We start from the raw sequence: 23,952 nt of genomic DNA on the forward strand, positions 1-23,952 counted from the left end.
GTGAGTGAGTGGTGAGTGAGTGGTGAGTGACTGCTGTGACCTCACCAGCTGTGTGTGTGTGTGATACGGGTGAGTGAGTGGTGAGTGAGTGGTGAGTGAGTGGTGAGTAACTGCTGTGAGCTCACCAGGTGTGTGTGTGTGTGATACGGGTGAGTGAGTGGTGAGTGAGTGGTGAGTGAGTGGTGAGTAACTGCTGTGAGCTCACCAGGTGTGTGTGTGATACGGGTGAGTGAGTGGTGAGTGAGTGGTGAGTGACTGCTGTGAGCTCACCAGGTGTGTGTCTGTGACACGAGTGAGTGGTGAGTGAGTGAGTGGTGAGTGAGTGGTGAGTGAGTGAGTGAGTGGTGAGTGACTGCTGTGAGCTCACCAGGTGTGTGTCTGTGACACGAGTGAGTGAGTGGTGAGTGAGTGAGTGGTGAGTGAGTGGTGAGTGAGTGGTGAGTGACTGCTGTGAGCTCACCAGGGGTGTCTGTACGCTCCAGGGCAGGTGCCTCTGCAGGTGCTGCAGGTGGAGCTTGCGGTGGAGCAGCTGTGGGTGGAGGGGATGGACAAGGATTGAAATCACACGCGGCGACTCGCCACCTTCAAGCGTCCTAACCACCAGTCACCTCCACATAGTGCATGACAGGTCATCGATCATCATCGATTATATCATCATCGATCACAATCGATCATCACCGATCACCATCGATACAAGATCAATTACCATTGATTGCGATCCTTCATCATCAATCACCATCGATACTCATCGATCATCATCGATTACCATGGAGCATCATCGATCACCATCGATCACCATCGATAATCCAGCGGCTTGGGGGGGTCTTGAAGAGAAAGTTTAAAAAAAACTCCGGATCATCACTGCATTATAATTATTTAAAAACTGCAACTTTTTTAACGCTTTTCTGCGTGACGTCGTGTTTTTACGTGTCGTTTCTCTGATTGTTTCTGATGTTTTATTTTAATTTACCATGCCAACTTGGAATAAATGAACATAGAAATGAGGCACATATCAATATCCTTCCGAAAACATATTTATTTTTCTGTACTACCACTAGGTGTACTACTACTACTACATGTACTACTACTAGATGTACTACTACTAGATGTACTACTACTAGATGTACTACTACTAGATGTACTACTAGATGTACTACTACTAGATGTACTACTACTAGATGTGCTACTACTAGATGTACTACTACTAGATGAACCTAGTACTACTACTAGATGTACTACTACTAGATGTACTACTACTAGATGTACTACTACTAGATGTACTACTACTAGATGTGCTACTGCTACTAGATGTACTACTATAAGATGTACTACTACTAGATGTACTACTACTAGATGTACTACTACTAGATGTGCTTCTACTAGATGTACTACTACTAGATGTACTACTACTAGATGTACTACTACTAGATGTACTACTATATGTACTACTACTAGATGTACTACTACTACTAGATGTACTACTACTAGATGTACTACTACTAGATGTACTACTAGATGTACTACTGCTATATGTACCACTACTAGATGTACTACTACTACTAGATGTACTACTACTAGATGTACTACTACTAGATGTTCTACTACTATATGTACTACTACTAATAGATGTACTACTACTAGATGTACTATTACTAGGTGTACTACTACTACTAGATGTAACTAGTACTACTAGATGTACTACTACTAGATGTACTACTACATGTACTACTACTAGATACACTACTACTACTAGATGTACTACTACTAGATGTACTACTACTAGATGTACTACTACTAGATGTTCTACTACTAGATGTACTACAACTAGATGTACTACTACTACATGTACTACTACTAGATGTACTACTACTATATGTACTACTACTAATAGATGTACTACTACTAGATGTACTACTACTAGGTGTACTACTACTACTAGATGTACCTAGTACTACTAGATGTACTACTACTAGATGTACTACTACATGTACTACTACTAGATACACTACTACTAGATGTACTTAGTACTAGATGCACTACTACTACTAGTACTAGATTTACCGAGTACTAAATGTACCTACTACTTGTTTAAGCTACATGCAGTGTACAATGCAGTGATAACACTATTTGAATGCTGAAATCCAGCGTAGCTACTTCGTTTTCGTCACACGTACAGACGTTGGTGGTGTCGATCGCCGCACTCGGTTAACCGCCTTGTGGAGCGGCGTTGCCGGATTGGCCCCGGGGACTGCCGGATAATGTTGGAAGCAGCCGGACGATCGATGATGATCAATCGGTAGGTGCAAAGCTAAAGGCGCAGCCCTGCAGTTGCTCGGCTCACCGCATCATTGCTGTGGGGAAAGGGGATCATCCACTCGAGGGGAGAGAGAGGAAGATTCCCTCTTCTCCTCGAGAGGATATGTTTTTGGCCTACTCTTCCATTCCACGCTGAGCCATAAGTGGGGTGAGAGGAGGGGGGGGAGGGGCCTCGAGGCGGACCCCAACAGTGAGGGTCTACCTCCTCCCCCCAATGCACGGGGCCCAAGGCGGACCCCAACAGTGAGGGTCTACCTCCTCCCCCCAAAGCACGGGGCCCGAGGCGGACCCCAACAGTGAGGGTCTACCTCCTCCCCCCAAAGCACGGGGCCCGAGGCGGACCCCAACAGTGAGGGTCTACCTCCTCCCCCCAAAGCACGGGGCCCCGAGGCGGACCCCAACAGTGAGGGTCTACCTCCTCCCCCCAAAGCACGGGGCCCGGGGCGGACCCCAACAGTGAGGGTCTACCTCCTCCCCCCAAAGCACGGGGCCCGAGGCGGACCCCAACCGTGAGGATCTACCTCCTCCCCCCAAAGCTGCCCCCCTCCCCAGAGATAATATCATTCGACACTTTGCTGTACTAGACCGCATCCTGCTATCAGAGCCTGACAGAGCCTGGCACAGACGTCGATTCTAAATGTGGAGGGGGGAAAAAACCGGAGGACCCGGAGAAAAAATCCATGCGACCACGAAGAGAGAGAGAGAGAGAGACATAAACCCCAAATATACAGCAGCAGCAGGCATCGTCAGGGTCGGGATGGCACCCACGACCTCCTGTACACCAGGCGAGGTAGTTAACATCTCCTAGTCACCAAGATGATGATGAGAGAGACACTCAAACTCCAAATCTACAGCAGCAGCAGCAGCAGGCATCATCAGGGTCGGGATGGCACCCACGACCTCCTGTACACCAGGCGAGGTAGTTAACATCTCCTAGCCACCGTGACGCCCATCATACGGAAGGGGCAGATAAAATCAGTCGACACTTTGCTGTACTAGACCGCATCATCCTGGCAGAGCCTCACAGAGCCAGTGGAACGCCGCCATCCGCCTCGGTGCCGACGGTTAAGGGAGTTTACGTACCCGTCTCTGTGTGATACACCAACCCTCTCACTATTGCTGCTGCTGCTCCTGCTGCTGTTTAATCTGTTGGGCACCCGTCTCTGTGTGATACACCAACCCTCTCACTATTGCTGCTGCTCCTGCTGCTGTTTAATCTGTTGGGCACCCGTCTCTGTGTGATACACCAACCCTCTCACTATTGCTGCTGCTGCTCCTGCTGCTGTTTAATCTGTTAGGTACCCGTCCGTGTGTGATACACCAACCCTCTCACTATTGCTGCTGCTGCTCCTGCTGCTGTTTAATCCGAGGGGGAATATTCGCCGCCGGCGGTAGCACCGTTTGGGGATGGACGACAACAACAACAACAAAGTCATCTCTGAAGGGTGCATCCGTTATAACATGAATGAAATAATAACGTCTACCAGTAGATGGCGCTAGTGCTGGGTGCGTCTGTCGGATGTCACGGGGTTCAGTCCGTCCCGGTGATTGATTGTTGGGGCGTAGCTTTCTGGTGGTGGTTGGTGGTGGTTGGTGGTGGTGGTGCATCATCATCATCATCCCTGGGTGGATTGCCAACGAATTCCCCAGATGGATTATCCAGAGCCCCCTCTGGCCAGCGGCAAGGCTGCTGCGCGTGGCTGTCCCTGGAATCCGTACATCACTGCGGACGCATCAGCAGCAGCGACAGCAGCAGCAGCAGCGAGACGCTTGATGGATCACACAAAGAGACGTTTGCCAAACTCCTTTCCCGTGAGACGTAATTCGCCTGGCTCTGTCAGACTCTACCAGGAGGATGCGGTAGAGTACAGCAAAGTGTGAACTGATATTATTTGCCCTTTCTCTATGATGGGCGCCACGGTGGCTAGGAGATGTTAACTACCTCGCCTGGTATACAGGAGGTCGTGGGTTCAATTCAAACCCTGACGATGCCTGCTGCTGCTGCTGTATATTTGGAGTTTGCGTGTCTCTCTCATCATCATCACGGTGGCTAGGAGATGTTGACTACCTCGCCTGGTATACAGGATGTCGTGGGTTCAATTCCAGCCCTGACGATGCCTGCTGCTGCTGCTGTATATTTAGAGTTTGCGTGTCTCTCTCATCATCATCACGGTAGCTAGGAGATGTTGACTACCTCGCCTGGTATACAGGAGGTCGTGGGTTCAATCCAAGCCCTGACGATGCCTGCTGCTGCTGCTGTATATTTGGAGTTTGCGTGTCTCTCTCTATCTCTCTCTGTGGTCACGTGGAATTTTCCCCGGGTCTTCCGGCATTTCCCCCCCTCCACATTTAGAATCAATATGATCACGCGTTTAGGGGGAATTTGGCTACTGCTTTAAATTTCCACACGAGGATGATGATGATGATAATAAGCCCACTTCGTTGAGGCTATCATTTGTGATTGGCAGGGTAGCATTTAAAAAAGACCTACTACACAGCTCAATAGGGACTTCCGTGGCAAAATAAAAAAAATAGTTCAGACATTTTAGTATCCCTCAGTGGGTTCATGATGGCCATGTCAGAGACACTGAGATGTTGGGTCTAAGCCCTGGGTCGGGTGTCTGTGTGTGTGTCCATTAGGGAGTTCATAATGGCCATGTCAGAGACACTGGGATGTTGGGTCTAAGCCCTGGGTCTGGGTGTCTGTGTGTGTGTCCATTAGGGAGTTCATGATGGCCATGTCAGAGACACTGAGATGTTGGGTCTAAGCCCTGGGTCTGGGTGTCTGTGTGTGTGTCCATTAGGGAGTCCATAATGGCCATGTCAGAGACACTGGGATGTTGGGTCTAAGCCCTGGGTCTGGGTGTCTGTGTGTGTGTCCATTAGGGAGTTCATAATGGCCATGTCAGAGACACTGGGATGTTGGGTCTAAGCCCTGGGTCTGGGTGTCTGTGTGTGTGTCCATTAGGAAGTTCATAATAGCCATGTCAGGGACACTGAGATGTTGGGTCTAAGCCCTGGGTCTGGGTGTCTGTGTGTGTGTCCATTAGGGAGTCCATAATGGCCATTTCAGAGACACTGGGATGTTGGGTCTAAGCCCTGGGTCTGGGTGTCTGTGTGTGTGTCCATTAAGGAGTTCATAATGGCCATGTCAGAGACACTGGGATGTTGGGTCTAAGCCCTGGGTCTGGGTGTCTGTGTGTGTGTCCATTAGGAAGTTCATGATAGCCATGTCAGGGACACTGAGATGTTGGGTCTAAGCCCTGGGTCTGGGTGTCTGTGTGTGTGTCCATTAGGGAGTCCATAATGGCCATGTCAGAGACACTGTGATGTTGGGTCTAAGCCCTGGGTCTGGGTGTCTGTGTGTGTGCCCATTAGGGAGTCCATAATGGCGATGTCAGAGACACTGTGATGTTGGGTCTAAGCCCTGGGTCTGGGTGTCTGTGTGTGTGCCCATTAGGGAGTCCATAATGGCCATGTCAGAGACACTGAGATGTTGGGTCTAAGCCCTGGGTCTCGGTGTCTGAGTGTGTGTCCATTAGGGAGTTCGTAATGACCATGTCAGGGACACTGAGATGTTGGGTCTAAGCCCTGGGTCTGGGTGTCTGAGTGTGTGTCCATTAGGGAGTTCGTAATGACCATGTCAGGGACACTGAGATGTTGGGTCTAAGCCCTGGGTCTGGGTATCTGTGTGTGTGCCCATTAGGGAGTCCATAATGGCCATGTCAGAGACACTGGGATGTTGGGTCTAAGCCCTGGGTCTGGGTGTCTGTGTGTGTGTCCATTAGGAAGTTCATAATGGCCATGTCAGGGACACTGAGATGTTGGGTCTAAGCCCTGGGTCTGGGTGTCTGTGTGTGTGTCCATTAGGGAGTTCATAATGGCCATGTCAGAGACACTGGGATGTTGGGTCTAAGCCCTGGGTCTGGGTGTCTGTGTGTGTGTCCATTAGAAAGTTCATAATAGCCATGTCAGGGACACTGAGATGTTGGGTCTAAGGCCTGGGTCTGGGTGTCTGTGTGTGTGCCCATTAGGGAGTTCGTAATGGCCATGTCAGAGACACTGGGATGTTGGGTCTAAGCCCTGGGTCTGGGTGTCTGTGTGTGTGTGTCCATTAGGAAGTTCATAATAGCCATGTCAGGGACACTGAGATGTTGGGTCTAAGCCCTGGGTCTGGATGTCTGTGTGTGTGTCCATTAGCGAGTCCATAATGGCCATGTCAGAGACACTGAGATGTTGGGTCTAAGCCCTGGGTCTGGGTGTCTGGGTGTGTGTCCATTAGGGAGTCCATAATGGCCATGTAAGAGACACTGAGATGTTGGGTCTAAGCCCTGGGTCTGGGTGTCTGTGTGTGTGTCCATTAGGGAGTCCATAATGGCCATGTCAGAGACACTGAGATGTTGGGTCTAAGCCCTGGGTCTGGGTGTCTGTGTGTGTGCCCATTAGGGAGTTCATAATAGCCATGTCACGGACACTGAGATGTTGGGTCTAAGCCCTGGGTCTGGGTGTCTGTGTGTGTGTCCATTAGGGAGTTCATAATGGCCATGTCAGCGACACTGGGATGTTGGGTCTAAGCCCTGGGTCTGGGTGTCTGTGTGTGTGTCCATTAGGGAGTTCATAATGGCCATGTCAGAGACACTGAGATGTTGGGTCTAAGCCCTGGGTCTGGGTGTCTGTGTGTGTGTCCATTAGGGAGTTCGTAATGACCATGTCAGGGACACTGAGATGTTGGGTCTAAGCCCTGGGTCTGGGTGTCTGAGTGTGTGTCCATTAGGGAGTTCGTAATGACCATGTCAGGGACACTGAGATGTTGGGTCTAAGCCCTGGGTCTGGGTGTCTGTGTGTGTGCCCATTAGGGAGTTCATAATGGCCATGTCAGAGACACTGTGATGTTGGGTCTAAGCCCTGGGTCTGGGTGTCTGTGTGTGTGTCCATTAGGGAGTTCATAATGGCCATGTCAGAGACACTGAGATGTTGGGTCTAAGCCCTGGGTCTGGGTGTCTGTGTGTGTCCATTAGGGAGTTCATAATGGCCATGTCAGAGACACTGAGATGTTGGGTCTAAGCCCTGGGTCTGGGTGTCTGTGTGTGTGTCCATTAGGGAGTTCGTAATGACCATGTCAGAGACACTGTGATGTTGGGTCTAAGCCCTGGGTCTGGGTGTCTGTGTGTGTGCCCATTAGGGAGTTCATAATGGCCATGTCAGAGACACTGAGATGTTGGGTCTAAGCCCTGCGTCTGGGTGTCTGTGTGTGTGTCCATTAGGGAGTTCGTAATGACCATGTCAGAGACACTGTGATGTTGGGTCTAAGCCCTGGGTCTGGGTGTCTGTGTGTGTGCCCATTAGGGAGTTCGTAATGACCATGTCAGAGACACTGAGATGTTGGGTCTAAGCCCTGGGTCTGGGTGTCTGTGTGTGTGTCCATTAGGGAGTTCGTAATGACCATGTCAGAGACACTGTGATGTTGGGTCTAAGCCCTGGGTCTGGGTGTCTGTGTGTGTGCCCATTAGGAAGTTCATAATGACCATGTCAGGGACACTGAGATGCTGGGTCTAAGCCCTGGGTCTGGGTGTCTGTGTGTGTGTCCATTAGGGGGTTCATAATAGCCATGTCAGAGACACTGGGATGTTGGGTCTAAGCCCTGGGTCTGGGTGTCTGTGTGTGTGTCCATTAGGGGGTTCATAATAGCCATGTCAGAGACACTGTGATGTTGGGTCTAAGCCCTGGGTCTGGGTGTCTGTGTGTGTGCCCATTAGGGAGTTCATAATGGCCATGTCAGGGACACTGAGATGTTGAGTCTAAGCCCTGGGTCTGGGTGTCTGTGTGTGTGTCCATTAGGAAGTTCATGATAGCCATGTCAGGGACACTGAGATGTTGGGTCTAAGCCCTGGGTCTGGGTGTCTGTGTGTGTGTCCATTAGGGAGTCCATAATGGCCATGTCAGAGACACTGGGATGTTGGGTCTAAGCCCTGGGTCTGGGTGTCTGTGTGTGTGTCCATTAGGGAGTTCATAATAGCCATGTCAGGGACACTGAGGTGTTGGGTCTAAGCCCTGGGTCTGGGTGTCTGTGTGTGTCCATTTGGAAGTTCATAATAGCCATGTCAGGGACACTGAGATGTTGGGTCTAAGCCCTGGGTCTGGGTGCCTGTGTGTGTGTCCATTAGGGAGTTCATAATGACCATGTCAGGGACACTGGGATGTTGGGTCTAAGCCCTGGGTCTGGGTGTCTGGGTGTGTGTCCCTTATAGTCAACACCAGTGCCAGTGCCGATTTTCTGAACCGGTTCCGGGCCTCCCCTAGGCAGACTCAACCTCCAATGAGTACCTGGTGCAGTGTGCAGTAAACATCTCCACTGGTGAGACAAAGGCGGATTGGGCGTGGTGCCGGCCACCCACCCCCTCGTGTGCCCTGCCGGCCTTCATAGGTACTACTCGCTAGCAGCACTTGCCCCAACGGTCTGTTAAGGCTACACGGGGATCTCTGTCTTTCTCTTTGTTTCGTGTGTCCCTTTGTGTGGTTCGTAATGGCCGTGTCAGAGACACACTGAGATGGTTTAAATAAAAAACAAAATGAAACGTTTGTCTTACTTCGATAGCTTCCGGTTTCTCTCCCACACGCATAATAATAATAACTACAATAATAACCCATCGCGCTATTTGGCTGAAAACACTTTAATAAGTAAGGAACTGCAGCGCAATGCTGGAAGCCGCTGGGCTTTTTGTCAACGATGGTGAGATGCGATGCGCACGAACTACATTGTACGTACCATGGCATCCCGTTTTGCCAGCATCAAGTATGAATAATTAGAAGCGGCGTTTATTCTGTCTGGCAAATCAACAGGAGGTGTGCTAAGATGTTCAAAGATCAAATAGATAATACCTTTAGCAAGGAATCGAGTTTGTATCAAGCACACGCAGTGCTAATGCTGAACATGCAAACAAAACATGCTCTGATAATATATGCGTTGTCTTTTAAACTGAATTCCCTACACCACAAACAGGTTTATATTTGGTGTTTGAACATCTTAACACCTGTTTTATTGCCAGAAAGGGTAAAATCCCTATTATTATTATTATTTGTCATACAGTGTACGTATAAAATGAATCACTAGAGAACCAATCTACACGCATGTTACTCGAGCTGGAAATTGCAGGGCTGCCCCCTTATCATCACGTGATCAGGCACACTTCGTTTGAGCTGCCATCGTTTGTGATGGCCAGGTAGTCGCTTTATTTTGGTGATTTCCAAAACGTTTTTTTTTGTTTGGCCCATGTTTGTTTTGTTGTAGTACGGAGTTAGACTGATGGCCTTAATCTAAGTTTTATTGTGGTTGTTGTTGTTTGACTTGCATCCCACTGGGATTTTTTGCACACAGCGTTGGTGTACGGTGCTATTTCAGGAATATTTTGCTGTTTTTTTTCATGAATTTTCTGTTTGCACAGTCACACAAAGTCACTTTAAGATGTTTTTCTTGTTCGTGTTTTTGTTTTTTTGTTTGTTGTGGTTGCACCCGATTCAAGAGCCGAATAGCTCACAGGGCTATACTTATTAAATGAAACTGAAACTTCTGAAAGGAGAAGCTGCATAGCTCTGTGGGGCCTTTACCCGGTGAGATGATAACAAAACGCAGCTTTGTTTCATTTTAAAATATTTTCTGTAAGTGAACAGCGGCGCCGCTTAACCCACCACGGTGCAGCTCAATAGGCGCTCGCTAACAGCGCCACTCGGCCCAGCGAGGCAGTCTGCTGGTGCCAAACGAATCCCGTGGTGGGGGGAGAGGGGGGGACCGCGCCTGGCACCGTCTTTAAAAGGCGACGATCCCGGGCACGAGTGCGCGGGATCGTTTGGGCACGATCCAGCAAACGCGAAACTTAATCCTGGGGGGGGGTCCATCGCGCGCTCTTTCCACCACCAACCAGCGCCACCAACTGCAGCCACCTCGAAAACCCGCAGCAGCCAAACGCGAGGCTGTTAATCACCGGTGGTGGGTCGGTGGGTCGGTGGGTGGGTCGGTGGGTCGGTGGGTGGGTGGGTCGGTGGGTCGGTGGGTGGGTGATGGGTCGGTGGGTCGGTGGGTCGGTGGGTGGGTGGGTCGGTGGGTCGGTGGGTGGGTGATGGGTCGGTGGGTCGGTGGGTCGGTGGGTGGGTGGGTCGGTGGGTGGGTGGGTGGGGTGGTGATGGTGGTGGCCGAGATCTGACCCCACAACCCTGAGCCGGGATGACTGCCCTGGCCTGACCACCTACCCCACTCACTCACTCAAACACCCACCCAGCCCACTCACTCAAACACCTACCCAACTCACTCACTCAACCACCCACCCAGCCCACTCACTCACTCAAACACCCACCCCACTCACTCACTCAACCACCCACCCAGCCCACTCACCCACCCACCCCACTCACTCACTCAACCACCCACCCCACCCACTCAACCATCCACTCACCCACCCACCCCACTCACTCACTCAACCACCCCACCCACTCAACCATCCACTCACCCACCCACCCCACTCACTCAACCACCCACCCACCCCACTCACTCACCCACCCACCCACCCCAGCCCACCAAGCCCTCTCCCTCTTTTTTTTCTGGTAGTATCAGGTTCAAGAATGTCGCGATGTCCCCCCACATGTCCTTTGGTAAACGATATCGTAGAATGCCAAACGCTGGCCGGAACGCAGAGCCAGGACCAAGATAATCGCTACCACCATCACCGACCCCCCCCTCCCCTAGCCCCTACCCTCCAGGGCCAGATTTAGGTGGCTTTACACTACCCTCCCCCCATCGACCCTGCACGCCCCCCCCTCAGTCATGCCCCCCCCCCCCAGTCATGCCCCCCCCCAACACGTGTAGCCTGTAACAGACTGTTGGGGAAAGTTGCTGTTAGCGATTAGCAGCGCCTATGAAGGCCGGAATGGCGCACGACGGGGGGTGGGAGGCCAGACACCACGCCCGGCCGCCTTTGTCTCCCCAGTGGCGATGTCTACTACACATCACCGCAACCGGGCAGTCATACGGGAAAAAAATGAATTTAAAGCTCAGGTGAACTTCACCTGCTAAGTAAGATAATAAAAAAACTGTGTAGTTTTATTGGTATTTAGTTGGATGTGATTTGTTTATCTTTCTCCTATACTTTGGACACTTTTTGCGTGTTTTGTTTTATTGTTTGATGTTGGAAGGTTCTGATCCCTTGCCCCTGTTGGACTACCTGTGACATGAGCGCTTTATAGTTCATCGGATTCATCCAGTAGAAACACATATTCTGATTCTGCTTCAATGTCTGACCACAGGAACCTTACTTGGCATCAGACGTTTAAACATACTCCGAACTTCTTTCGCACCCTACCGTAGCCGACCGTAGCTAATCGGAGGCGCCGGGGAAGGACAACAAACTAAACACACAAGCAGGAGTTCTAAATAAATTAGTTTGTCAATCTAGACCACGATTTAAAAGTGCAGCACAGCTCCTAGTGGGTTTCCTAATATCGGAGGGGAAGAACGTTCCAGACGGGCACAGAAGCAGCGCATCTGAAAGCGCCGTGCGACGATGATGCGATGGCTAGCTCACCTCAGGTTCATTTTCTGGAATGAATCATCACTTCAAATCGCACGTGCACCGCGCGCGTGCGATCTTCGTGATTACAGAGGCTCTCAAAATCTAACTGTGACTCCTGCCGTGTACAAACTTCACCACGGTGTACAAACTTTAACACGGTGTACAAACTTCACCACGGTGTACAAACTTCACCACGGTGTACAAACTTCACCACGGTGTACAAACTTCACCACGGTGTACAAACTTCACCACGGTGAACAAACTTCACCACGGTGTACAAACTTCACCACGGTGTACAAACTTTAACACGGTGTACAAACTTCACCACGGTGTACAAACTTCACCACGGTGTACAAACTTCACCACGGTGTACAAACTTCACCACGGTGTACAAACTTCACCACGGTGTACAAACTTCACCACGGTGTACAAACTTCACCACGGTGAACAAACTTTACCACGGTGTACAAACTTTACCACGGTGTACAAACTTAACCACGGTGTACAAACTTCACCACGGTGTACAAACTTCACCACGGTGTACAAACTTCACCACGGTGTACAAACTTTAACACGGTGTACAAACTTAACCACGGTGTACAAACTTCATCACGGTGTACAAACTTTACCACGGTGTACAAACTTCACCACGGTGTACAAACTTCACCACGGTGTACAAACTTCACCACGGTGTACAAACTTTAACACGGTGTACAAACTTAACCACGGTGTACAAACTTCATCACGGTGTACAAACTTTACCACGGTGTACAAACTTCACCACGGTGTACAAACTTCACCACGGTGTACAAACTTCACCACGGTGTACAAACTTCACCACGGTGTACAAACTTCACCACGGTGTACAAACTTCACCACGGTGTACAAACTTCACCACGGTGTACAAACTTCACCACGGTGTACAAACTTCACCACGGTGTACAAACTTCACCACGGTGTACAAACTTAACCACGGTGTACAAACTTTACCACGGTGTACAAACTTCACCACGGTGTACAAACTTCACCACGGTGTACAAACTTCACCACGGTGTACAAACTTCACCACGGTGTACAAACTTCACCACGGTGTACAAACTTTAACACGGTGTACAAACTTAACCACGTTGTACAAACTTCATCACGGTGTACAAACTTTACCACGGTGTACAAACTTTAACACCGTGTACAAACTTCACCACGGTGTACAAACTTCACCACGGTGTACAAACTTCACCACGGTGTACAAACTTCACCACGGTGTACAAACTTTAACACGGTGTACAAACTTCACCACGGTGAACAAACTTCACCACGGTGTACAAACTTCACCACGGTGTACAAACTTCACCACGGTGTACAAACTTCACCACGGTGAACAAACTTCACCACGGTGTACAAACTTCACCACGGTGTACAAACTTCATCACGGTGTACAAACTTTAACACGGTGTACAAACTTCATCACGGTGTACAACTTCACCACGGTGTACAAACTTCACCACGGTGTACAAACTTCACCACAGTGTACAAACTTTATCACGGTGCACAAACTTCACCACGGTGTACAAACTTCACCACGGTGTACAAACTTTACCACGGTGTACAAACTTCACCACGGTGTACAAACTTTAACACGGTGTACAAACTTCACCACGGTGTACAAACTTCACCACGGTGTACAAACTTCACCACGGTGAACAAACTTCACCACAGTGTACAAACTTTACCACGGTGTACAAACTTTACCACGGTGTACAAACTTCACCACGGTGTACAAACTTCACCACGGTGTACAAACTTCACCACAGTGTACAAACTTCATCACGGTGTACAAACTTCACCACAGTGTACCAACTTTACCACGGTGTACAAACTTTACCACGGTGAACAAACTTTACCACGGTGTACAAACTTCACCACGGTGTACAAACTTCATCACGGTGTACAAACTTCATCACGGTATAAAACTTTACCACGGTGTATAAACTTTACCACGGTGTACAAACTTTACCACGGTGAACAAACTTCACCACGGTGTACAAACTTCACGAGCGTGGTACAAGATCCACAGGACAACCAGGCCCCATGACCCCTGGCTGGCACGGGGAAGGCGCCAATGATCAGATAGCACAACAGGTCAGAACATCGCTAAGTCAATGTAGCTCTATCCAATTCACGTGGGAGTGGGGGGGGGGGGCAGGAGGACAGAGACGATGCCACGAGTGTATTCCAAAGATAGCAACAGACGAGGCTAATAATAGAAAATTAGCGAGAGTCTATGGAATTAGCAACAGACGAGGCTAATAATAGAAAATTAGCGAGAGTCTATGGATCGTCTTTTTAATTAAATGGAACTGTGGGATGAGGAGGTGTTAATTGGACCGCGGGAGGTTAGGCACGCTCACATGCTCCAGGGATTTCTCGTCGCTCTGCTTGAGGCTGCCAAGAGCCGGGAGTTTGACCACGGCAGGTGCTACGTCTGTCGCCAGTATGATATCACCATCGTCGTATTGATCTTCATCCAGCAGTGAATAGAACCTGATGATGAGTGAATGGATGGATGAATCGAGAGATGCACACCGGGAATTCCACTGATGAGGGACGGGGGGAGAGAGTGAGGATGGCAAGGGTTTAGGAAGCACGCGCAGGGGTCGTGATGACATCGTTCAATCCGTGACGAGGAGTGAGTGGGGGTTGGGGCAGGACGCGTGATGGTGGATGATGGTCGACGAAGGTCGATGACGACGATGATGACAATGATAGTTGATGATGGTCGATGATGATTGATGATGATGACGACGATGATGATGACAATGATGAAGACGATGATAGTGACGGTGATGATGATGGCGATGATGATGACGACGACGATGATGATGACAATGATGACGACGACGATGGTGACGGTGATGATGATGGCGATGATGATGACGACAACGATGATGATGACAATGATGAAGACGATGATGGTCACGGTGATGACGATGATGACGACGACAACAATGACGATGACAACGACGATGATGTTTTTAACTTGGGGGGGGGGGGGGTGGGGGAGGTAGTGGTGGGGGCGACCTTCCAACGCAGTCGATCGGCAACCGGTAGCCAACGCAGCTCAGCGAGCACCGCACAGGACACGAAGGCGAATCTCGCCCCCCCCCCGCCCCCCTCGTCACGACGCGTGGCTGGAGGATGTCGTCCACACGCTGCAGCTTGCTAAAGTTATTTTTTTGCCGGACGTTCCGTAGAGTAGCGATTTGCCGTGGTGGCTCGGAGATGTTGTCTCCCTCGCCTGGTATGTAGGAGGTCGTGGGTTCCATCCCGACAAGTTACCAGAGAATGTTGTCCACACGATGCAGCTTGCTAATGTTTTTTTTTGTTCTTGCCAGACATCCCGTAGAGTGTCGAGTTGCAATAATTCGAGCCTCGGATGGGCGACCAACGCATTCCAGGCCACGGTCAAACATCAGTGGCAAGTTATACCTTAAGCGGGCCACCGCAGATCCTCCCAGCTCCCCCAGCTCCCTTCACCAACCCGCACTGACCAGCGTAGTGAAGTAAAGTTTAAAACGATTTTCAAAAATATTTTATTTTTTATTTTTACCGGGTAAAGTCACCCACCGAGCTATGTAGCTCAGTAACAGAAGCGACCTCGCATCTCAACGAAAATGGGCTCATGATCATCAACATCACGGCGTGGGAAATTATAGCAGCCAAAAAACTAATATAAACGCGTGTTTCCGAGTGTGGAGGGAAAATAAGTTATATTTTTTTACTTTTTTTAAAACACGCTTTAATTAAATGTACCGTACAGTAATGAAAGAACTCCACGACTCCAAGAAGTGGCCCCGAAGCTTGCCACAACGTAAGGGGGCCGTGACCAATTACAGCCAACGTCAGTTGAGCGTGGACAATTAGACCCAAGCCGAAACATAACATTTAAAAAATAATGTTTTAAAATATTAATTTTATTTTTAATATGATAGAATATAGTATTGTCATCAGTATGACATAAGTATACCAAGTTTGCAGTCGATACCACATTGGGAAGTGGGTTAAAATTGAGTTACAAGATTTGAGGATACAACAACAGCAGGCAGAGTTAATAAAAAGCGTGTAGTAATAATACTAATAAAAATAATAAAAACGGAAGGATCCGGAGAAAAATCCACGCAACCACGGAGAGAGAGAGAGAGACACACACACAAACTCCAAATATACAGCAGCAGCAGCAGGCATCGTCATGGTCAGGATGGAACCCACGACCTCCTGTACACCAGGCGAGGGAGTTAACATCTCACCACCAATGACCGACGTGGCCTGTGGGGGAGGAGGAGGCCTTAATCCAGCGGTGGCTTGGCGAAAATAGATGGGTCGAGAACACCCATCCCTCCACGTGACCAAATAATAATGCACGTATTCTTTACACATCCCGTCAGCCGTACCGGCCTTTTGCGAGTGCACAATTTCAGCATGCATTGATGCAAGGTGAGCGAAGGCTCTGGACCGGTTTCAACATTGGTTGTCTCATCAGCAGCAAGAGTCAGGCTTCGCTTGAATCAATGCTGATGGAACTGCCCAGATGTCTGCAAAGAAAGACTGGGTTTTTTACATTCAGAGTCATACACTCATCACACAGCGAGCCAGAGACTCACACAGAGAGCCATAGAGTCATCACACAGATACCCAGACTCACCACGCAGACACCCATAAACACACGTGGAGTCATTAACTCATCACACAGCGATCCATAAACTCACACAGAGAGACCCATAGACTCACACATAGAGTCACACAGAGAGACCCGTAGACTCACACACACAGCGACCCATAAACTCACACAGAGAGCCATAGAGTCACACATAGAGTCACACAGAGAGACCCATAGACTCACACATAGAGTCACACAGAGAGACCCATAGACTCACACATAGAGTCACACAGAGAGACCCATAGACTCACACATAGAGTCACACAGAGAGACCCATAGACTCACACATAGAGTCACACAGAGAGACCTATAGACTCACACATAGAGTCACACAGAGAGACCCATAGACTCACACATAGAGTCACACAGAGAGACCCATAGACTCACACATAGAGTCACACAGAGAGACCCATAGACTCACACATAGAGTCACACAGAGAGACCCATAGACTCACACATAGAGTCACACAGAGAGACCCATAGACTCACACATAGAGTCACACAGAGAGACCCATAGACACACACATAGAGTCACACAGAGAGACCCATAGACTCACACATAGAGTCACACAGAGAGACCCATAGACACACACACACACAGAAGAAGAAGACGTTTTCGTGTGCACCGCAGGACACTTCGAAAAAATGGTTCTCAGAGGTAGCTCTGCGATGTCGGTTTCTGCGGACCCGTCTCTACTAGCGTCACACATGACGTCACACATGACGTCACACACGACGTCACACACGACGTCACACACAGTTAGGACGCAGTTGGTGACGAAGACAAAGCGACATCGTTCTGAGTAACACGATCGTTTTGAAGGCGTGAGAGATTTTTTCAAAGAGAGATTTCAGAACCCTGGACAGCACAGCGTCCCGATACAATTCGTGCTCTGCTTGTCATTTGAATGCTATGATCATGATGGTGGTGACGATGATTTGGCGTGACGAGCGAAGATCGTAGCGCTGGGCAAATAAGCGCGGAATGAGCATGGTGAGCGGAAGATAACAACAAGAACAACAACAACAAGAATCGCCACCACCAGAGTCGGGCTGAGAGTGTCTGAATTGCGGCCTCCAACGACTGACCGCATGCAGGCCGCGCCACGGTGGCTAGGAGATGTTAACTACCTCGCCTGGAATACAGGAGGTCGTGGGTTAGATCCCGACCCTGATGCCTGCTGCTGTATATTTGGAGTTTGCGTGTCTCCCTCTCATCATCATCACGGTGGCTATGAGATGTTAACTACCTCGCCTGGTCTACAGGAGGTCGTGGGTTTAATCCCGACCCTGATGCCTGCTGCTGTATATTTGGAGTCTGCGTGTCTCTCTCTCTCATCATCATCACAGTGGCCATGAGATGTTAACTACCTCGCCTGGTATACAGGAGGTCGTGGGTTTAATCCCGACCCTGATGCCTGCTGCTGTATATTTGGAGTGTGCGTGTCTCTCTCTCTCTCTCTCATTATAACGGTGGCTAGGAGATGTTAACTATCTCGCCAGGTATACACGAGGTCGTGGGTTCGATCCCGACCCTGACGGGATCGATCCACCCGTTCAGGGTATTTGCCTGCTGATATAAATATCCACGTGATGATGATGCTAAGCCACTTCGTTGGGCTATCATTTGGGGCCAGGTCGCTTCTAAAAAAGAGCTACACAGTTGCTCAGTGGGGCCTTACAGCTGGTAAAATAAAAAGTTGAGTTTAGTATTTGGATGCTAAACATTGCCACACGATAAGCCCACTTCGTTGAGCCATTATTAGTGATGGCCAGGTCGCTTCTGATGAAGAGCTACGCAGCTCAGTGGGCCTTACCTGGTCAAATAAAAACATATTTTTTTAAATATATAAATAGAATGATATATCAATGAAGTATAAAGGACAAGTTGCACACAAGTGCGTACATTCCTGACAATTTGTCAACACCAAAATTCAAGGCAGCAAAACAACACCAACAATAGCAACATCAACAATATCAACAACAATAACAACAGCAACAATAACAACAGCAACAATAACAACAGCAACAATAGCAACAGCAATAATAACAACAGCAACAATAACAACAGCAAAAATAACAATAGTAACATCAACAACAACAATAGCAACAATAACAATAGTAACATCATCAACAACAACTATAACAACAGCAACAATAACAACAGCATCATAAACAATAACAACAACAATAACAACAACATCAGCAATAACAACAACAACAGCAACAATAACAGCAGCAACAATAACAACAATAACAACAGCAAAAACAACATCATCAATAACAACAACAATAACAACAGCAACAATAACAACAACAGCAGCAATAACAACAGCAACAACAACAACAATAACAACAGCAATAAAAACAGCAACAATAGCAACAACAATAACAACAATAGCAGAAACAATAACAATAGCAACAATAACAACAGCAATAATAGCAACAATAACAACAGCAACAATAGCAACAATAACAATAGCAACAACAACAATAACAACAGCAACAACAATAACAACAACAATAACAACAATAACTCGAGTAGGTGACCCACCGTGACTAAAGTATACTCCAGCAGCAACGCATGGCGAGGGGGGGTATCCTGGATGTGGTGTGCCGGGTACGCAAATAATAATTAATGATAAAGCTTCCCAGCTGATATGAATTGAACAGGCGCAGACAACAAACTAACATTGTTGTAATGCTGGGTTCGAGCCCTGGGTCTGGGTGTCTCTCTCTCTTAGAAGGTTCATAATGGCCGTGTTAGAGACAACGAACTAACATTGTTGAAATGCTGGGTTCGAGCCCTGGGTCTGGGTGTCTCTCGCTTAGAAGGTTCATAATAGCCGTGTTAGACACAACAAATTAACATTGTTGTAATGCTGGGTTCGAGCCCTGGGTCTGGGTGTGTCTCTCTCTCTCTCTTAGAAGGTTCATAATGGCCGTGTTAGAGACAACGAACTAACATTGTTGAAATGCTGGGTTCGAGCCCTGGGTCTGGGTGTCTCTCTCTCTCTTAGAAGGTTCATAATAGCCGTGTTAGACACAACAAAGTGACATTGTTGAAATGCTGGGTTCGAGCCCTGGGTCTGGGTGTCTCTCTCTCTCTCTCTTAGAAGGTTCATAATGGCCGTGTTAGAGACAACGAACTAACATTGTTGTAATGCTGGGTTCGAGCCCTGGGTCTGGGTGTCTCTCTCTCTCTTAGAAGGTTCATAATGGCCGTGTTAGACACAACAAACTAACATTGTTGTAATGCTGGGTTCGAGCCCTGGGTCTGGGTGTCTCTCGCTTAGAAGGTTCATAATAGCTGTGTTAGACACAACAAATTAACATTGTTGTAATGCTGGGTTCGAGCCCTGGGTCTGGGTGTGTCTCTCTCTCTCTCTTAGAAGGTTCATAATGGCCGTGTTAGAGACAACGAACTAACATTGTTGAAATGCTGGGTTCGAGCCCTGGGTCTGGGTGTCTCTCTCTCTCTCTCTTAGAAGGTTCATAATGGCCGTGTTAGAGACACCGATTGAGCACTTTAGATCATAGGTCGGACATGCACGAGTTTTAAGAGGTCACATCGGACGATGTAGATGTACAACATCTGTGCGAATCCAGGTGGGGGGGTGGTGGCGGTATTTGACCATACTTCACCACTCTGGTCAGTGCACGTTGGCGAAGGCGGGATGCATAGATGTTGAACTTCTTTTCGCACTTTACGTGGCCAACCGTGGCAATCGGAGGCGCTCGACAAAGCGAGTTTCACCACCCAGTGTCGTCTCTCGCCATCTCCGCCGTGTCCTCTCTGTCCTCATTGACACCGAGTCTATCATTTAAAGAGTTTGAGTGTGAATGTCATTTTGACATCGTAAATGCTGTAACTATTATTGTTGTTAAGGTTTTAGGTTGTAATAAAATCTGTAATTGTGGAGTGCTTTGGTGATGTCTGCTGGCTGAGTCACCCCTTGAGAACGAGCTTAGAGCTCTACGGGTTCATTCAGGAAATGCATTCATGATTCTATGGGATCGGGTTCCATATCTCTTAACATTGCCCATAGAGTCACGTTGAAGGGAAACAATAAAATAATAAAATATAGTGTTTCCCTTCAACGTGACTTTACCGAAAGAACTAAGAATATGAATTACTGCAGTCACGAAAGCTTTAAATCAAAATTGCCCATAGACTTTCTATGGGAACCGGATCCCTATCTCTTAACATTGCCCCATAGACGTTCTATGGGAACTGGTTCCCTATCTCTTAACATTGCCCATAGACTTTCTATGGGAACAGGTTCCCTATCTCTTAACATTGCCCCATAGACTTTCTATGGGAACCGGTTCCCTAACTCTTAATATTTGTCCCATAGAATTTCTATGGGAACCGGTTCCCTATCGCTTAACATTGTCCCATAGACTTTCTATAGGAACCGGTTCCCTTGTCGCTTAACATTTCCCCATAGACTTTCTATGGGAACCGGTTCCCTATCTCTTAACATTGCCCATAGACGTTCTATGGGAACCGGTTCCCTATCTCTTAACATTGCCCCATAGACTTTCTATGGGAATCGGTTCCCTGTCGCTTAACATTGCCCCATAGACTTTCTATGGGAACCGGTTCTCTTTATATTAACATTGCCACAGACTTTCTATATTTGGAGTTTGCGTGTCTCTCTCCCCGTGTTAGTGTGGACTTTTCTCCGGATCCTCCGTTTTTCCCTCCACATTTAAAATCAACATCACGCTATAAATGTCCACGCGATGAAAATCCACCACTTTTGATGTAAAGCTTTCGTGACTGCAGGGATTCATATTCTTGGCTCTTTCGGTAAAGTCACCACCACGTAGAAGGGAAACAATAAAATAAAAAAAATATAAAACAATAAAATTCTCACGACGTTTCGACTGCAACACAACCAATCATCATCAGGTGTGTAGCAGTCGAAAAGTTATGAGAATTTTATTGTTTTATATTTTTTATAATTTTACCGAAAGAACCAATAATATATATTCTTGGTTCTTTAGGTAAATCACGTAGAAGGGAAACAATAAAATAATAAAAAATATAAAACAATAAAATTCTCACGACGTTTCGACTGCAACACAAGCAATCATCATCAGGTGTGAAAACCACAGCAAGGAAATTTGAAAAAAGTTGCCACTTTTTTCACCGCTGTCGGCAGGAAGTGCGTCTGGTGATGTCGTGTGTGTTACGCCATTGCAGTGTTCGCCACTTCTTTCAAATGTTCTTGCTGTGGGTTTCACACCTTGATGATGATTGCTTCTTGTGTTGCAGTCGAAACGTCGTGAGAATTTTATTGTTTCACATTTTTATTATTTTATTGTTTCCCTTCTACGTGGTGGTGACTTTACCGAAAGAACCAAGAATATAAAGCCACCACTTTGTTCAGCTGTAATTTGTGATTGCCAGGTAGCTTCTGAACTAACAGCTACCACATAGCTCAGTGGGGCCCTTACCTGGTATAATCCCAAAACATAGCTAAGCATTCGTTTCTAAAGTTTAGTCTAGATTGCAAATGAGGTGCTCGTGCTAACTAAAGTGACGTCACAGGCAACGCCACGTGGCACCGCTGTCGGCAGGAAGTGCGTGGGGTGGTGTCGTGTGTGTTACGTCATTGCCGCGTGCGTCACCTCTTGTGACATCACTTATTGTGACGTCATTTGCAGTGACGTCACGTGCTGTGATTTCGCTTTTCCCCCGGGAACATTTCCAAAATACCGCAACCGCAACAGATGAAATTCGATCCGTCCCAATTTATGAATGTTACGATTTGCCGGAACGTCGGAGACCCCTTTGCTCTTACCGACAAAGGTCTGCCTCCTCCACAGCCTTTAAAAAAAAAACTGTTGGGGGCAGTTGCTGCTACAGCGGATTCCTCAGGTATCAATAAATATTGGTGATTCTGAGATGCCCTGTAAGCACGCCCAACGAAGGGCCGACGTTGAGGCGTGTGCTTGGAACCGTTGGGTCAAAGGTGGCCTCAGGTTCTACGTCTACGTGCTGTTCATATGCACACACACACACACGTATTAAGGTACATCTTGGGGAGGCTTTCATCCAGCAGTGGATTAACCATGGCTCACGATGATGATGACAAAGCTACAGCGGCCAGCTGTATATTACACACACACACGTACAATGGGAATTCCGTGTAGCCTGTAACAGACTGTTGAGGCAAGTGCTGTTAGCGAGTAGCAGCACCTGTGAAGGCTACCGGCACTGTGGCATACGAGGGGGTGGTTGGACAGCTCCACGCCCGGCCGCCTTTGTCTTCCCGGCGCTAATATGCGTGCGTGCATCAACACCTTTGCACACACGTCTATGCACACACACACCTATGCAAACACACACATTTATGCACACATACAGCTGGCCCGTGCATATAACGGTGACGTCAACGCAGCGCTTGTGCCAGGCTAGGTGCACTTTGAGGACCTCGTGAAGTTTCACACAAATACACAGATCCCCCGTATAGCCTACGCAGGTTGTTGGGGGCAAGTGCAATTGACACGAACACAGACACCGATGCACGCGCACACACGCGATTAAAGACAAAGATCTCCCGCATAGCCCTCACAGACTCTTAGGGGCAAGTGCATTTGAGACACAAAGACAAAGATCCCCCGCATAGCCTAGCACAGGCTGTAGGGGGCAAGTGCATTTGACTATAAACCCTAGGGGTCTATATGCAATTAAAGACGAAGATCCCCCGTATAGCCTAGCACACAGTCTGTTGGGGGGCAAGTGCATTTGAGACGCAAAGACAAAGATCCCCCGTATAGCCTCGTAAAGGCTGTGTTTGGGTCACGTGCAACTGAGAGAGAGAGAGAGAGAGACACACGCACACAGATGGATTCAGGAATTCCTTCTCACCTGCGGTGGCGGTCGCCTCGGGCATGGTGGCTGCAGGCGCTTCCGACACGGCTGGCGGTCAGCTTCCAACTGCGCCTCGACACTCGACTGCCGCTCCTCCCTCGAGACACAAATACACGGGAGAGGTGGTGGCCGTTGTTGGAGGGTGGTGCAGGGTTGGTGGTGGTGGTGGTGGGTGGGTGGGGTGGGAGAGCAGAGAAAATCCGATTAGCAGATTCCAACAATCTTGTCTTTCGCTGCCGAGGAGACTTCTCCCGATATATTAACTCAGGAAACCCGATCCCAGCACCCCGCCACGATGCGTCCAAACCCAGCACGGGTCACCGGGGTGTCAAGCCGAGGAGCCGCGCGTCTGTGTGGTGTGTGTGTGTGGTGTGTGTGTGGTGTGTGTGTGTGTGGTGTGTGTGTGGTGTGTGTGTGTGTGGTGTGTGGGTGTGTGTGTGGTGTGTGTGTGGTGTGTGTGTGTGTGGTGTGTGGTGTGT

The 23,952-nt window shown here is 48.5% G+C and overlaps 1 protein-coding gene across 4 annotated transcripts in view; it reads right to left on the reverse strand.

Moving 5' to 3' along the window:
• Positions 1–23,952, reverse strand: part of LOC116956521 (myosin-binding protein C, slow-type-like) — a 118,180-nt gene that overhangs the window by 75,751 nt on the left and 18,477 nt on the right. For 3 of the 4 annotated variants that reach the window (XR_012930295.1, XM_076054227.1, XM_076054228.1), the window contains exons 2-3: positions 23,471–23,570; positions 461–529 (exon numbers count right to left, since the gene is read on the reverse strand). Coding sequence is in view for 3 of the 4 variants with exons in the window: in XM_076054227.1 (XP_075910342.1) it covers positions 461–529; positions 23,471–23,495 (94 nt within the window). In the remaining variant the exon portion in view is untranslated. Of the gene's footprint in view, positions 1–460; positions 530–23,470; positions 23,584–23,952 lie in introns of those variants that run through there. The other variant, XM_032978206.2, reaches the window with a different exon arrangement.

Source organism: Petromyzon marinus, chromosome 65 (assembly GCF_048934315.1).
Source record: "Petromyzon marinus isolate PM22_M1 ecotype Great Lakes invasive population chromosome 65, UKy_Petmar_22M1.pri1.0, whole genome shotgun sequence".
Lineage (NCBI taxonomy): Eukaryota > Metazoa > Chordata > Hyperoartia > Petromyzontiformes > Petromyzontidae > Petromyzon > Petromyzon marinus.